Source organism: Tenrec ecaudatus, chromosome X (assembly GCF_050624435.1).
Source record: "Tenrec ecaudatus isolate mTenEca1 chromosome X, mTenEca1.hap1, whole genome shotgun sequence".
In the NCBI taxonomy this organism is placed as follows: Eukaryota; Metazoa; Chordata; class Mammalia; order Afrosoricida; family Tenrecidae; genus Tenrec; species Tenrec ecaudatus.
In genome coordinates, this window is record NC_134548.1 from 53,098,944 (window position 1) to 53,112,522 (window position 13,579).

A 13,579-nucleotide genomic window follows, 5' to 3' on the forward strand; every position below is an offset into this window, starting at 1 on the left:
GGCACTGTGTGAAAGGGCCGTGGCATTAACCGCTGACAGAGAGCTTGGACAGTAGGCAGCAGTAGCAAATTTGGAGCTAGATAGTTCACAGGCTGCTTCCTCAAGGCCTTCTAGCTTTCCTTGAGATGCTGCCTAATTCTCATTCCCCCCTCCACCCCACTAAAATTAACTTCCAAACTCCCCTCTCCCGCTGATTCATAGGAAACAGACAGGAAAAAGCAAAGGGCTGCAGAGTTGAACTTCCCCAAATCCGCTCCAACTTCATTATCGAGTGACCTAGCGTTTCTCCAAAGGAATGCACTTCGGGACCCATGGCAGTCCAGTGGAGCAATCAATTCCCGATTCTTCTCTGAAAGCAAGAGCTAAGAACTTTCTTGTTGAAAGTGTAACGCCACATAAGCATACCCACGGGGGCGCAGGGGGGTGGTGGGGCGGGGCAGAAACTTCCAAAAAGGATATTAGGGCAGTCACAACACCAGTCACAGCTCCCATGGTAAAAGAGCCACTAAATATCCCTAGGAAAATGCCAACTGACTTAAAGAAAGCAGCAGCATCAAAGGCATGCGTGTTGAGCCCCGCTGGCTGGTAGGCAACAATGGACCTGGGGAGTTTAAAAGGAGAGAGAGTTAAAAGACTGCAAAGCATGAGAGCAAACGTAGACATCGTAGACATCGACGCTGCAAGCAGTGTCCGTCCTACAGTCACTGCATTTAATCTACAGCTACTATGCTCGGCTGGTGTCGGCATTCGGAGCCTTGCAAAGCCGCATTATTCTATCAAAGAAGCCGATCAACCGCATTTAGAAAAAAATGCTCAATTCAGAAGTGAGCAGTTTTCGGACAGGTCTCTCCATTTAGCCCACAGCGTGCAGGCAATCCAGCTTTCTGCCTGGGCAGACACGTGGTGACTCGTGAGGCCAGGCCAGTGAGACCCGAAAGAGTATTACTTACGAGGACAGGACGATGGCCACAGCATCATTTAGGACGCTTTCTCCAAAGAGAAGTGCATAAAGGTCCACGTCTGCATGCAGCTCATTAAATATTGCCAGTACGGTAACTGAAAATGCCAACAAGAATGAAGATTAGTTTCCGTTTCTGACCTTAAACTATTGATTAGAGACATATAGAAACATCTCCCAGCTTAGGTGGGGCTGCATGGTTTGGAAGTCAGCAAGAGAATCAAATATGGGTTATCTGCCTGATGTGATGCTTGATTCTAATAACAACTGGACAATTTACAATTTAATCCCAACACATTTTGAACACACTTCTATTAGACAACTTAAGGAAATACAATGTTAATCATGTGATTTGGATCCCCCGCCTCCAAGTGGGTTGGATTCCCCGCCTCCAAATGGGTTGGATTCCCCCCCAGGGAGTTGGATCCCCCCCCCCCCCCCCGCAGTGGGTTGAAATCTCTTTGATAGCAGGAACCCTATTTCACTGACCACTGCACCCCCAGAACTTAGCATAAAAGCACAGGAAAAGCTTTAATAGAGGTTTGTGGAGTAATTAAAGTTTTTTTTATGACAAACTATACTATAGGGTTGCTATGAATTGGAATCAACCCAATGGAAGTGAGTTCAGTGAATATACTAATTGTCATGCTTTTTTTTCTTCAGAATTTGCAGGCATTTAAAAGTCAGTTGTCTCTTAGAGTAGCAATTCTTAATTTTTTTTTTCAATCTCAGGACTGAGGTCCCCAAAGAGCTTTTGTTTCTATACGTTATACCCAACCCACCCACTGCCATCAAGTCGATTCAGACTCATAGTGATCTGAGGATGTAGGGTTTCTGAGGCTGTATATCTTTACGGGAACAAAAAGCCTCATTTCTCTCCCTCAGAGGAGCTAGTGGGTTTGAACCACCTACCTTGCTGTTAACAGGCCAACATTTACCCCACAGCACCACCACCAGGGCTCCTTGAACATTCAATATTTATGTATTCTTAAACAAAACATTATAAAGACTAAGTATGGAATCACTTAAAATTAATAAAGTAATAAGCCCATAACAAACATATTTTCTTTTTTTCAAACACATTTTCACGAAAAAGAATATCATTACAGTGTATTCTAAAACAAAATAGATTTGTGAGAAGAGTGCCATTGTTTTATACTTTTGCAAATCTCTTACTTGAAGACAAATGGTTTCTGATGTTCCTATAGTTGATCAACAGATATTTAATATCACATGTTACACAACCTCTAATTCACGCGAGTAAAAATTTAAAAAGCCAATGATTTCTTAGTATTATCAAAGCCATTCTGAGGTTATGGTCCCCCTCAAAGGGGTTCAAGGATCCTCGGAACACACTTTCAGAACCACTGGTCTAAAGTAGGTTTCTCAACCACCGCACTAGTGGCACACTGACATAATTCTTGGTCAGATGCTGAGAAGATCTCTGGTCTCTGTCCAAAGCAGATAGCAACAGTTTCCCTCCTTCGATTGTGACAACCCAAATGTTCCAGACATTGTCAAATGACCCCTGGTGGACATAACTGCCCTGATTACAAACCACCGTTCTCTCTCTACACCCAGCTACCTTCTCCTTTGTGGGTTTCCACACAGTAATTTGAAAAGCTAAAAACTCACTTTCCCAGCCTCCATTGCAATGAGAACCACCTCTTTCTGCCTGAGAAAACAAACAAACAAACAAACAAACAAACAAACAAACTGAGAACTCACTGCCATCTCGTCGATGTCGGCTCACTGCACCCCTGGACAGAGTACAACTGTCCCGGTGAGTTTCAGAGACTAACTGGTTATAGGAGTAGATAGGCCCATCTTTCTCTGGAGGAGCCACTAGTGGTCCTGACCTGCAGACCTTACAGACCACAGCCTAACATGTAACTACGTTACCACTAGGGCTCCTATTCTGCCTGGAAGAGGGCTACAAGGTTGCATGTGGCACGGTCATCTTGCCTCTATGTTACAAGTCTGACAGAATCGCAAAGGATTAAAAAAAATCTAACCAAACTCATTGCCATTGAGTTGATTCCAACTCATAGTACCCTATAGAAAACGACAGAATTGCCCTATGGGTTTCCAGGCCTGTAAATCTTTTATGGAAGTACAAATTCTTGTCTTTATCCTATGGGGCAGCTGGTGGATTTGAACGGCTGGCCTTACAGTTAGCAACCTAACACCTAACACCATCTGGTAATACAGTAAAAAGACTTAGTGCTTGCATACGGGATAGTAGTATGAGCCATGGCATCAGCCTTGGACTGCGACAAACACCTATTAAAAGCTAGTGTTGGCCCAGGGTTGTATATTTGCAACAAATTCTAACTGATACAATTTAAAAGCAAAACAAAAGAAATGTATCATTTAATGATTCCTTATATGCCAACCAATCTTGTAATCAATATCCAACTCAAGAAACATAACTTTGCCAGCCCTTCTGGGCATCCCCCTTCCCTGTATCTTCCATCTCAATCTTAAATCAAAAGTCTTATGTTCAAAAGTCACCACTAGCCTATCCTATAATCACTTCCTTGCATTTTATTAGTCTGATCACCCAGTGTTAACTCATTTAAAATGAATCAATATTTGATTTTTGTTTTATTTAAAATTAGAGTGACACTACAATTTGATTCTGCCCATTTTCAAATGTGTCTCTTCCATTTGGCAGCTCTCTTTTCATAACACCCTCTTGTCTAGTCATCTCATTTCTGACTTACCCAACCCTTATACGCACAATCCATTCCTATTTTCTAACTTTCATTTCGTTCCTTTGGAAATATTAATAAAGTTTGGTCTGTTTTTAGGGTTTATTTTTCTGTCAAGACTTAATTATCTGTAGCTTTCTTATTCGGAGGGTTATTCCACTTTCTTTTACAATGTGCTTGCTCTTCTACAATATACTCAAGCTCAACCCATTTCTGCTGCTCATACTGAAGTGAGAACAGTGAAGGGAGACTAGCTCCCCCCTGTGGCAATACAATACATTTAAACTCAAGCTGACTGCCATCAAGTCAATTCCAATTCTTAAGAACCCTCTAGGGAAATGCCCCCGGGGGTTTCCAAGTCTATAATTCTTAACAAAAGAAGGCCACATCTTTCTCCTAAGGTAGTTTTAAACCGCTGACCTTGTGGTTAGCAGACCACATGGGCTCTCCCTATAGTCACCTCTCAAGCAATTTTTAAAAGAAAAGAAAGGAAATCCACTGCCACCGAGTTGATTCTGGCTCACAGTGACCCTATATAGGGTTTCTGAGGTTGCAAATCGTTACGGGAGCAGATGGACTCATTTTTCTCTGACAGAGTGGCTCGTGGGTTTGAACCACCAACTTTGTGGCTCCTGGCCACCTCTCCAGTATTGTCTAAAATCTACTTCCTCTAGCCCCCTACTTCACCTGAGCTTGCTTTCTTCGTAATGCCTTGTGGATCTCGATTCATGCTCCTAGCAGTTCCTCTTTAGAGAGCCACTCTGTACTTCCAAAGCAGGGCTGGGAACAGATTCATTCTGCTTGGACCGCTGCTGAGAATGTGCATTTACACACCAATATACTGAATCAAAATCTACAGTTTAAGAAGACTTCCAAGTGATTCTTCATGAATCTTTTGCATATATACTAGTCACCTGGAAGTGTTCTTAAACTGTAGATTTTGAATCAGTATTAGTATCTGGAGTAGAAAGATACATTCTCAGCAGGAGCCTAACCAAGAAAGAATCATTTGGGAGTCCAGAGGACTATGGAGAGCCCTGAATACCCATGTCACTCCAGCAGCCTATAACTTCCCCCAGTCTCCTTCCTGCACTCCCCACAAACTGAGTCTGCAAGGACCACTCCCAATCTTAACTGTTGTTGTCTGATATCACCACAAAGCTGTTTGTTCCCAGAAGGGACTCTTCCTTTAGAGAGTTAATATTTATGGGAGACCCTTGGGTCTCTAAGTATCAAAATGACCCTTTTCTTCCTCCATTTTCTCCTGAACAGCTGCTTTCTACTCCTACTCCCGAGTCTCACTGCCAATGGTGGTTTAACACCACCAGTTTATATTTGAGGATATATGAGGGGTGTGGGAAAACATAATGAAAAGATCATCAAATTTTCCCACAAACTCTTCTAAGCCCCATGTACTGTCAAGGAGTCCTGGTAGATTAATGAATTATGCATTGAGCTGCCAACCACAAGGTCAGCAGTTCAAATCCCCAGCACTTCATGGGAGAACGGCAAGCTTTCTTCTCCTCTAAAGGTTTACTGCCTAGTAAAGATTTACAGCCTCTGAAACCCACAGGGGCAGTTCTACTTTATCCACAGAATCACTCTGAGGTAGAGCTGACTCACTAACAGTGAGTTTGTTTTTCATGAGCTGTTAGCAAGTTTGGTCTCAGTGTTGTTGTTTTCAAATGCTCTGCTTTCCTTCTTTTTCTTAGGGATTAAGTTAGATTCCAAAACTACACAGTCCCATTGAAGTACCCTAAGGCTCATTGGCTAACCTTGCTGACCCTCACTTCTGTATTTTTCCACTGCTCAAGCTTCCTATTTCCACGTGAGCTTTCCTGCCCAGAGTCACTGAATTCAAAATTTTGGCAGGCTGCTACTCGCACCCATAACGAATACTGACAGGAAGTTCTCTTGCTGTTCATCCTCCAAGTCAGCATGAGCAGTTGTGATTAGATATGAAAAGTCACCCCACCCACTCATGAATTGTTGCTCTAGAAACCAGAGTTTGAGTAGTGCTCGGAACTGAGAGATTGAGCTAACTCCTAGTCACTGGCTTATAAAAAAGCTTCTCATTCCACCAGTTTGGTGTGGTCCTTATTGACCTGGAAACCAGGTAGAATACCATCACACTTCCTTACTTTTCAACAAAATTAATTCATTTCATTGAGGGTAAGCAAAGACTAATTTGAATTTGAAAACTCCATTATATCATGAGGTTGTGCTAGGCTTTTATATATGTAGAAACTGAGATCACTAATGTAAGCATTCAGAGGCTAAACAAGGAGCATTTTCATTTATTGTAGTTCTTAAGGAACATGATATCTTCATAATACAGATGTAAAGTCAATCTCTTTCCCTTACCCTTACATATAAGAGGGGGCACCCTCATAATAAAAATGGAAAAAAGTTCAGCTCGGCGTAATTTTCGTTGTATGCATTTTTCCCTCTAGGCAAGCATCAAGCATCATCTCTTTGAGTTAGTGCACCCAGTGGCATTGCCTGGAAAGATTCTCTCTGGTTACTGTGAGGTTTTTTTTTTTTTTTTTTTTTTTTTTTTTGTAAAAGCAGTTTCACTCAAACCTCATTTTTCTGTGATGTCCAATTTGAGAGAATAGCATGTGGCTGTGAAATTTTGTTTCCTGCTCGGGAAAAATGCTGCAGAAACTGTTGTGATGTTGAACACAGCTTACAAGGACAGCACTATGTGGGAAAACTCCAGTGTACAAATGGTTTTCTCATTTCAAAAAAGGGAAAATGTCATTTGGTGACACACCTCATTCTGTATGTCTGTCAATTTCCCAAACGGACGAAAATGTTCACAAAACCCGTGTGATGGACCATTGAAGAGATGGGGAAGTTCTCTAGACTATCTTGGAGCTTGGTTCAGTGAATTTTAACAGAAGATTTGGGAATGAGAAGGGTGGCTGAGAAATTTGTGCCTCAGGTTCTAACTGACCAGAAAAATGAACATCGAGTGGAAACATGCTGTGCTTTGAAAGAACAGCTCTGAAGCGACCCAGACTTTTTTCCCAAGATCATTACTGGTGACATGGTTCTATTCTTTTTATAAAAAATCATTTTAATGGGGGCTCTTACAACTCATCACATTCCATACATCCATCCATTGTGTCAAGTTCATTTACATATTTGTTGCCATCATGGTGCTATTCTTAAGATTCCGAAAGCAAACATCAATGAAACCAGTGGAAAACACCATCATCACCTTGTCCATAAAACTCATTAAATGAAATCAAAGATCAAGATGATGCTCAATTGTGTTTCGGTTTTTGTTTTTTTTGTTTTTTTATGTGAGGGGGATAGTGCATTTAGAATTTGTTTTACCAGGTCAGACTGTTAATCAAGCTTTCTATTTATAGGTTCAGAAAAGACTGCATAACAGTGTGCAACAGAAAAGGCCTGATTTGTGGCATTGGGGGACTGCTTTTGCCACCACGACAATGCACCTGCTCATGCAGCCATCTCAGTGTGCTAGTTTTTGGCAAACAGCAGCATCCCTCTCTTGCCCCATGCGCCTCACTCACTTGACTTCACTCTGTGCCTCAAATGCAGAGGGGCACGAAAGTACAGTGATTTGACGACATAGTAGAGGTGAAGAGAAAAATGAGGGAGGAGCTGTCAGCCATCCAAACAGATGAGTTTGACAAATATTTCCAAAAATGCAATCACAGATTTGACAAATGTATTAAGTGTAATGGAGAGTAATTTGAAGGTGATAAGGTTGTTTTGTAAAATATTTAAATACAGAGCCCCTAATAAAATGTAATAAAAGGAAAAGAAAAAAAAGAAAATGATTAGGGCAAAGAATGTACAGATGTGCTTTATATAATTGATGTATGTATATGTATGGACTGTGATAAGAGTTGTATGAGTCCCTAATAAAATGTTTTAAAAATTTAAATACATAGCTTTCAGGGGGTGGATTCCAGATTTTGGGGGGTAGCCCCTCGTACACCCTTAAACACACTTAACTGTTTGTACCCCTCAGAGACTCCAAAACCTCTACATGAACCTAGTTTACCATAACATATAATACTTGTCTTGTTTTAAACCCAATGTTGAAGAAAAGATAACAATGTTAATAACGACATCAAAATAATTGAGGACTTAACTACAAAGCGAGCACTATGCTAAACCTTTTGCAATTTCATTCATCAACTGCTATTGAGTTGATTCTGACTCATAGCAACCCTGTAAAACAGAGTAGCACTACTCCCTGCAGTTTCGGAGATGGCAAATCTTCATGTGAACAGAAAGCTTTCTCTCTTGGAGGAATTGGTACATTATAACTGCTGACCTTGCAATTAAGAGCCCAATCCACAACCCACTACACCACCAGGGCTCCTCACAATCTCGTTTACTCATCATAAAACCCTATAAAAGGTGGGTAGTACTATGATTTCCTCTAATTTATAGTTGAGAAAACAGGCGAGGATTGGCTACTTTAGGCTCTTGGAGACACTGAGTAGATTCCAACTCATTTTGATCCTAAAAGCCAGGGCAGAATGGCCCCGGTGGGTTTCTGAGAGCTTCATCTTTTTCCCGTGGAGCAGTTGCTGATTTTGAACTGCTAACCTTGGGGTGAGCAACCCAATGCATAAACCACTATGCCACCTGGACTCCTTGCTTTAGGCTACAATATTCAGAAATCTCAAAATTGCAATGATGTAACACAACGGAAGTGTTATTCCTTGCTTTTATGACATGACTCTCTCCCCCACCTTGTAGATTGGCCCAGGTGACCTCTGTTGACATCAGTGCCTCAAAGCCTGATGGTGTAGGCAAGCTTGGCTATCGACTAGATCTAGGTTCTAGAACTATCTGTCAAAGTTTTGACAGGAAACAGATGGTACCCATAAGAAATCTGAAGAGAATTTAATAAGAAACTATTTATGACAGTGCAGTCAGAGTAGAACCAAACCACAAGGGATAGTGCAGTACTTGAGGCTAGAAATAGGAGTGCGTTGTTTTGGTTTGGTTTGTTTGTTTTTGCCATCCTGAAGCCTGAAGGGTTGACGCCAAGGAGTGACGCCCAGAAGCTATAAGTATATTTTTGATCAAGGAACACAGTCAACTCACAGTGACTCCACCCCTCCCTCACCCTCTGCCCTTCCTCCAATCTCCCACCAGTGCTCCTGCATGAACAAATGCAAAGGAATACCAGAAGGCAGAGGAAACTTTGGCATATTCCATAAAAGTCAGCCTCCAGGAGCACAGAGTGGAACGGAGACGGGTAAACCCGAAAGAGCAAACAGAAGGCAACCAACACTGCCGTCACTATGAGAAGTTAGCACACCAAAGTCTAAAGACTTACAAAAATCAGGGCTTGGGCTACTCTGTTTCCAAAAGCCCTGCCCACGTCATTTTGATAAAACACTGACGTTAAAAATAAGATATAGTTAACTCACTTATCCATGACAATAAAGACAATATGTATAATGAATAACAGCTAGCACTTACATAGAGCATAGGGCCTGAATTTCAACTTTTTCTTCCTGTCTGATTACCCTATAAAACAGGACAGGAATTCTGCCAGACTGCTCTTGAGCAATACTGCATTTGACCAAGATAAAGATATTGGGAGGGTGGAGGGAAGGTGAGGGAGAAAGGGGGAACAGATTACAAGGGTCTACATATAACTTCCTCCCGGGGGGTCGGACAGTGGAGAAGTGAGTGAAGGGAGACATCGGGTGGTGTAAGATATGAAAAAATAATCATAATTTATAAACTATTAAGAGTTCATGGGGGAGGAGGAGTGGGGAGGGAGGGGAAAAATGAGGAGCTGATAGAAAAAGGAAATGTTTTGAGAATGATGAGGGAAACAAATGTACAAAAGTGCTTGACAAAATGGATGGATGGATTGTGATGAGTTGTATGAGTCCCCAATAAAATGAATGGGGAAAAAAAGAATGTAGGTGCTAACAACCAGGAGATGACGAGGTAGGGATGATAGATTGGGTAAGTGGGGATTCAACAGACTTGTCCTCCAACAGCGGAATCCTTGAAACCAGAGAGCAGCGTCACGACAGCTATTTCTAACGACATGAGCCCCTCAAAAAAAATCACAGATAACGGAATAAAGACCACTGGTAAATAGATTTAAAAAGCAATAAGAGTTTTACTCTAAACAGAATAAAGTGGAACATGCCAGAAGCCCAGGTTGGAGATCTGTAACAGAGAAAGCATAATTTGTAGGCATTTGATAGAAGATATTTTAACACCAAGAAATTTTTTTACTTTAGAAAATAATTACCATATGTACTCAAGTATAAGCTGGCCTGAATACCAGCCGAGGCACCCAATTTTACCACAAAACTGCATTAAAATTGTGCTGAAAAACTCGGCTTATACATGAGTATATATGATAAGTTCGCATGGCTTAAAGCCATGAAAACAGTGTATCAAACTCCACACTATAGAGACAGGCTATCAGCTAGAGTACTAAGCAAATAGCTTATTAAACAGCTTGTTTGCAACTTCAGTTAAAAACGAGAATGGATTGTTCTAATAATGTGGCATTGTGTGATACTCACCTTCCTGACACGATTGCTGAAGACAAAATGGATGCATAAGCATATGTGGTGAAGAAAGATATAGCATCTGGGGTCTTAAAGGCTTGGAATTAAACAAGTAGCCAGCTAGCAGGCAGGAAACAAATCCCACATGAAAGAAGCCCACCAGCCAGTGTGATCATGAGGGGTCAATGGGAAGAGGTACCAGAAGTTCAAGAAAGCAACCATCAATGTGAAGTGGTATGGAAGTAATGGAAACCCAAAACCCACCTGTAAGATAATTGGACAGTCCCTCTCAGAAGGGTCACATGGAAGGGATGATAAATCCAGGGGGCAGCATGGCACTGATGAACCACATAACTAGCCTCTAGTTCTGCTTTAATATTTCCTCACTTTATTATTGTTGTTTTTATTTGTTTTACCTCATTATCATGTTAGAATTGTGTGTGTTCATGTGTACATTTAAGATCATTCGGTACATGAAAGTCAAGATAGATAACCCTTCAGAAACAGTAACAGGAGTAAGGGTTTCCTGTGGGTACAGAAAGAGAGAAGGAGATAGGGAAGGGGGAATGGGAAGCTGATAGCATTGAGGACTGTATAATCCCACCCGATGGGATTGAACAACAGAATTGTATGCAAATGGATATATTGGATTGTGTAAGATATGGCAAAAATATCATAGAAAAAAAGAATAAGGGTTTCTGGAGGTATGGTGGGGGGTGGAAGGGGATAAAGGGGAGCTGATATCAAGGAGTTCAAGAAGAAAGAAAATGTTTTGAAACTGATTGTGATAGCAATTGTACAGTGTCCTTGTGTTTCCACTAAGAAAAAGTAGTATTTAAATAAAATTATGTTTCCTGAAAATGGGCAAAAGTGCAGTAATGAGAAAGAAAACAGTGTGAGTGTAAAAATTATTCTCAAATTAAGTTCTTCTAAAATTAAAGACCTCAAAATAAGAAAAAAAGCTACAAACATCTAGGAACAACTTGAACTTGGAATGTACATAGTATGAATCCAGGAAAACTGGAAGTCATCAAAAACCAAAAGGAACACATAAAGATCAACATACTAGGCATTTGTGAGCTGAAATGCAATGGTGTTGGCCATTCTGAAGCAGACACTCATTAGGTGGACCATGCCAGGAATGACAAATTCAAGAGGAATGGCATCACATTCATCATCAATAAAGACATTTCAAGATCTCGAAATGCAATGCTATCTGTAATAAGATTATATATATTGGCATATAAGGAAATCCAGTCAATACAACTATTATTCAAATTTATGTACCAACCACTAAAACTAGTGAAGAATTTTACCAATATCTGCAGTCTGAAATTGATCAAACATGAAATAAATATATATTCACAATTATTGGTAATTGGAATGCAAAATTTGAAAACGAAGAAGAAGGAATAGTGGTTGGGAAATAAGACCTCAGTGATAGAAATGAAGTTGGATTTAGCATTATAGAATTTTGCAAGAATGACTTCTTCATGGCAAATATCTTTTTTTCAACAACACAAAAAGTGAATATGCAAGTGGACTTCTGCAGATGGAATACACAGAAATCAAATAAGACTACATCTGTGGGAAGAGATGATGGAGAAACTCAGTTTCAGTAGCTAAAATGTGGTCAGGAGTCAAATGAGGAGCAGTTTATCAATTGCTCATATGTTAAGTTCAGGGTTAAGCTGAAGAAAATTAAAATATGTCCACACAGCCAAAAATATGACCTTGAGCATATTCCACTTGAATTTCTATAATATCTCAAGAACAGATATGACTCATTAAACACTAATGATAGAAGGGCTGATAAGCTGTGTAATGACATCAACAACACCATGGGGGAAAAAAGCAATCATTCAGGAAATAAAAGATCAAAGTGAATGATCAGAATAGACTCCGATACTTGTTAATGGTGGAGTCACTAAGTCAAATGGAAGAAACGAGAAGCAAAAGAGCTGAGCAGAAAATCTCATAGGGTAGCTCAAGAAAACAAAGTATTATAACAAAATGGAGAGACCTGGAATTAGAAAACTAAAAAGGAAGAAAATGCTCAGCTTAAAGAACTCAAGAAAAAAGCAACCTATGCCTTGAAGACATCCAGCGCAGCATGAACTTTTGCCTTCAGTTCCATTGATTCTTGCTCATATGCCACCTCCTGCAATGGTGAGATGTCACCTACTTGATTTTGGTACAGTGACTCTGTGTATACTGTCCTTCTTTTGATGCTTCCTGCACCATTCAATGCTTTGCAAAGTATTCACTGAAAACATGACTCCAGGAACTGATGGAATCCCATGCGAAATGTTTCAACAATCTGACAAAGCACTGGAAGCACTCACTCATTTATGTCAAGAAATTGGGAAGACATCTAGCTCGCCAACTGACTGGAAGAGATCTGTCTGTACCCAATCCAAAGAAAGGCGACCCAGCAGAATGCACACATTATAGAACCATATCACTGACATAATCTGCAAGGAAGAGTTGGCTGAAGATCATTCAATCACTGTTGCAGCAGGAAATTAGCCGGAGCTGCCATAAATTCAAGCTGGATTCAGAAGAGGATGTGGAACAAGAAATATCATTGCTGAGGTCAGCCAGATCTTAGCTAAAGTAGAGAATAAGAGGATATCAGAAAGATATTTATTTGTATTTTATTGACTCTGGAAAGGCTTGTGTGGATCTTAACACTATGGATAGCCTTGAGAAGAAAGGGAATTTTAGAAAACTTCATTATTTTCATGGGAAACTTGTATGCGGAACAAGAGGCAGTTATGTGGACAGAAAAAGGGAATGCTATGTGGTGTAAAATCAGGAAAGATAATGCATCAGGATTGTATCCTCTCACCATACTTCTCCAATCTGTATACTGATCAAATCATCAGAGAAGCTGGACTATGTGAAAAACAGGACATCAAGATTGGAAGAAGGCTTATCAACCTTCAATATAAAGATGACGTAATCTTGCTTGCTGAACGTGAGGAGGACTTGAAGTTCTTGCTGATGAAGATCAAGGATTTCCACCTTCAATATGGATGACAAGTTAACCTAAAGAAAATGAAAATCCTCACAACTGGACCAATCAGCATAACTGGAGAAAATATTGAAGGTGTTGAGGATTTCATTTTGCTTGGATCCACAATCAATGCTCATAGAAACAGCAATCACAAGATAAAACTAGGCATTGAATTGGATATATCTGCTGCGCAAGACCTCTTTAAAGTTTGGAAAAGTAGGTCACTTTGAGGAACAAGGTGCGCCTGACCCAAGTCATTGTATTTTCAATGGCCTCATATGCACATGAAATTTGGACACTGAATAAGGAAGACGTATTGAATAAGATTGAATAAGAATCTATTGTTCTT

The 13,579-nt window shown here is 40.4% G+C and overlaps 1 protein-coding gene across 2 annotated transcripts in view; it reads right to left on the reverse strand.

Moving 5' to 3' along the window:
- SLC9A7 (solute carrier family 9 member A7) overlaps nucleotides 1-13,579 on the reverse strand; it is a 187,954-nt gene that overhangs the window by 64,165 nt on the left and 110,210 nt on the right. Inside the window, exons 6-7 of one of the 2 annotated variants that reach the window (XM_075538636.1) lie at nucleotides 951-1,056; nucleotides 473-601 (exon numbers count right to left, since the gene is read on the reverse strand). In XM_075538636.1, the coding sequence (XP_075394751.1) occupies nucleotides 473-601; nucleotides 951-1,056 (235 nt within the window). Of the gene's footprint in view, nucleotides 1-459; nucleotides 602-950; nucleotides 1,057-13,579 lie in introns of both variants that reach the window. The other variant, XM_075538635.1, reaches the window with a different exon arrangement.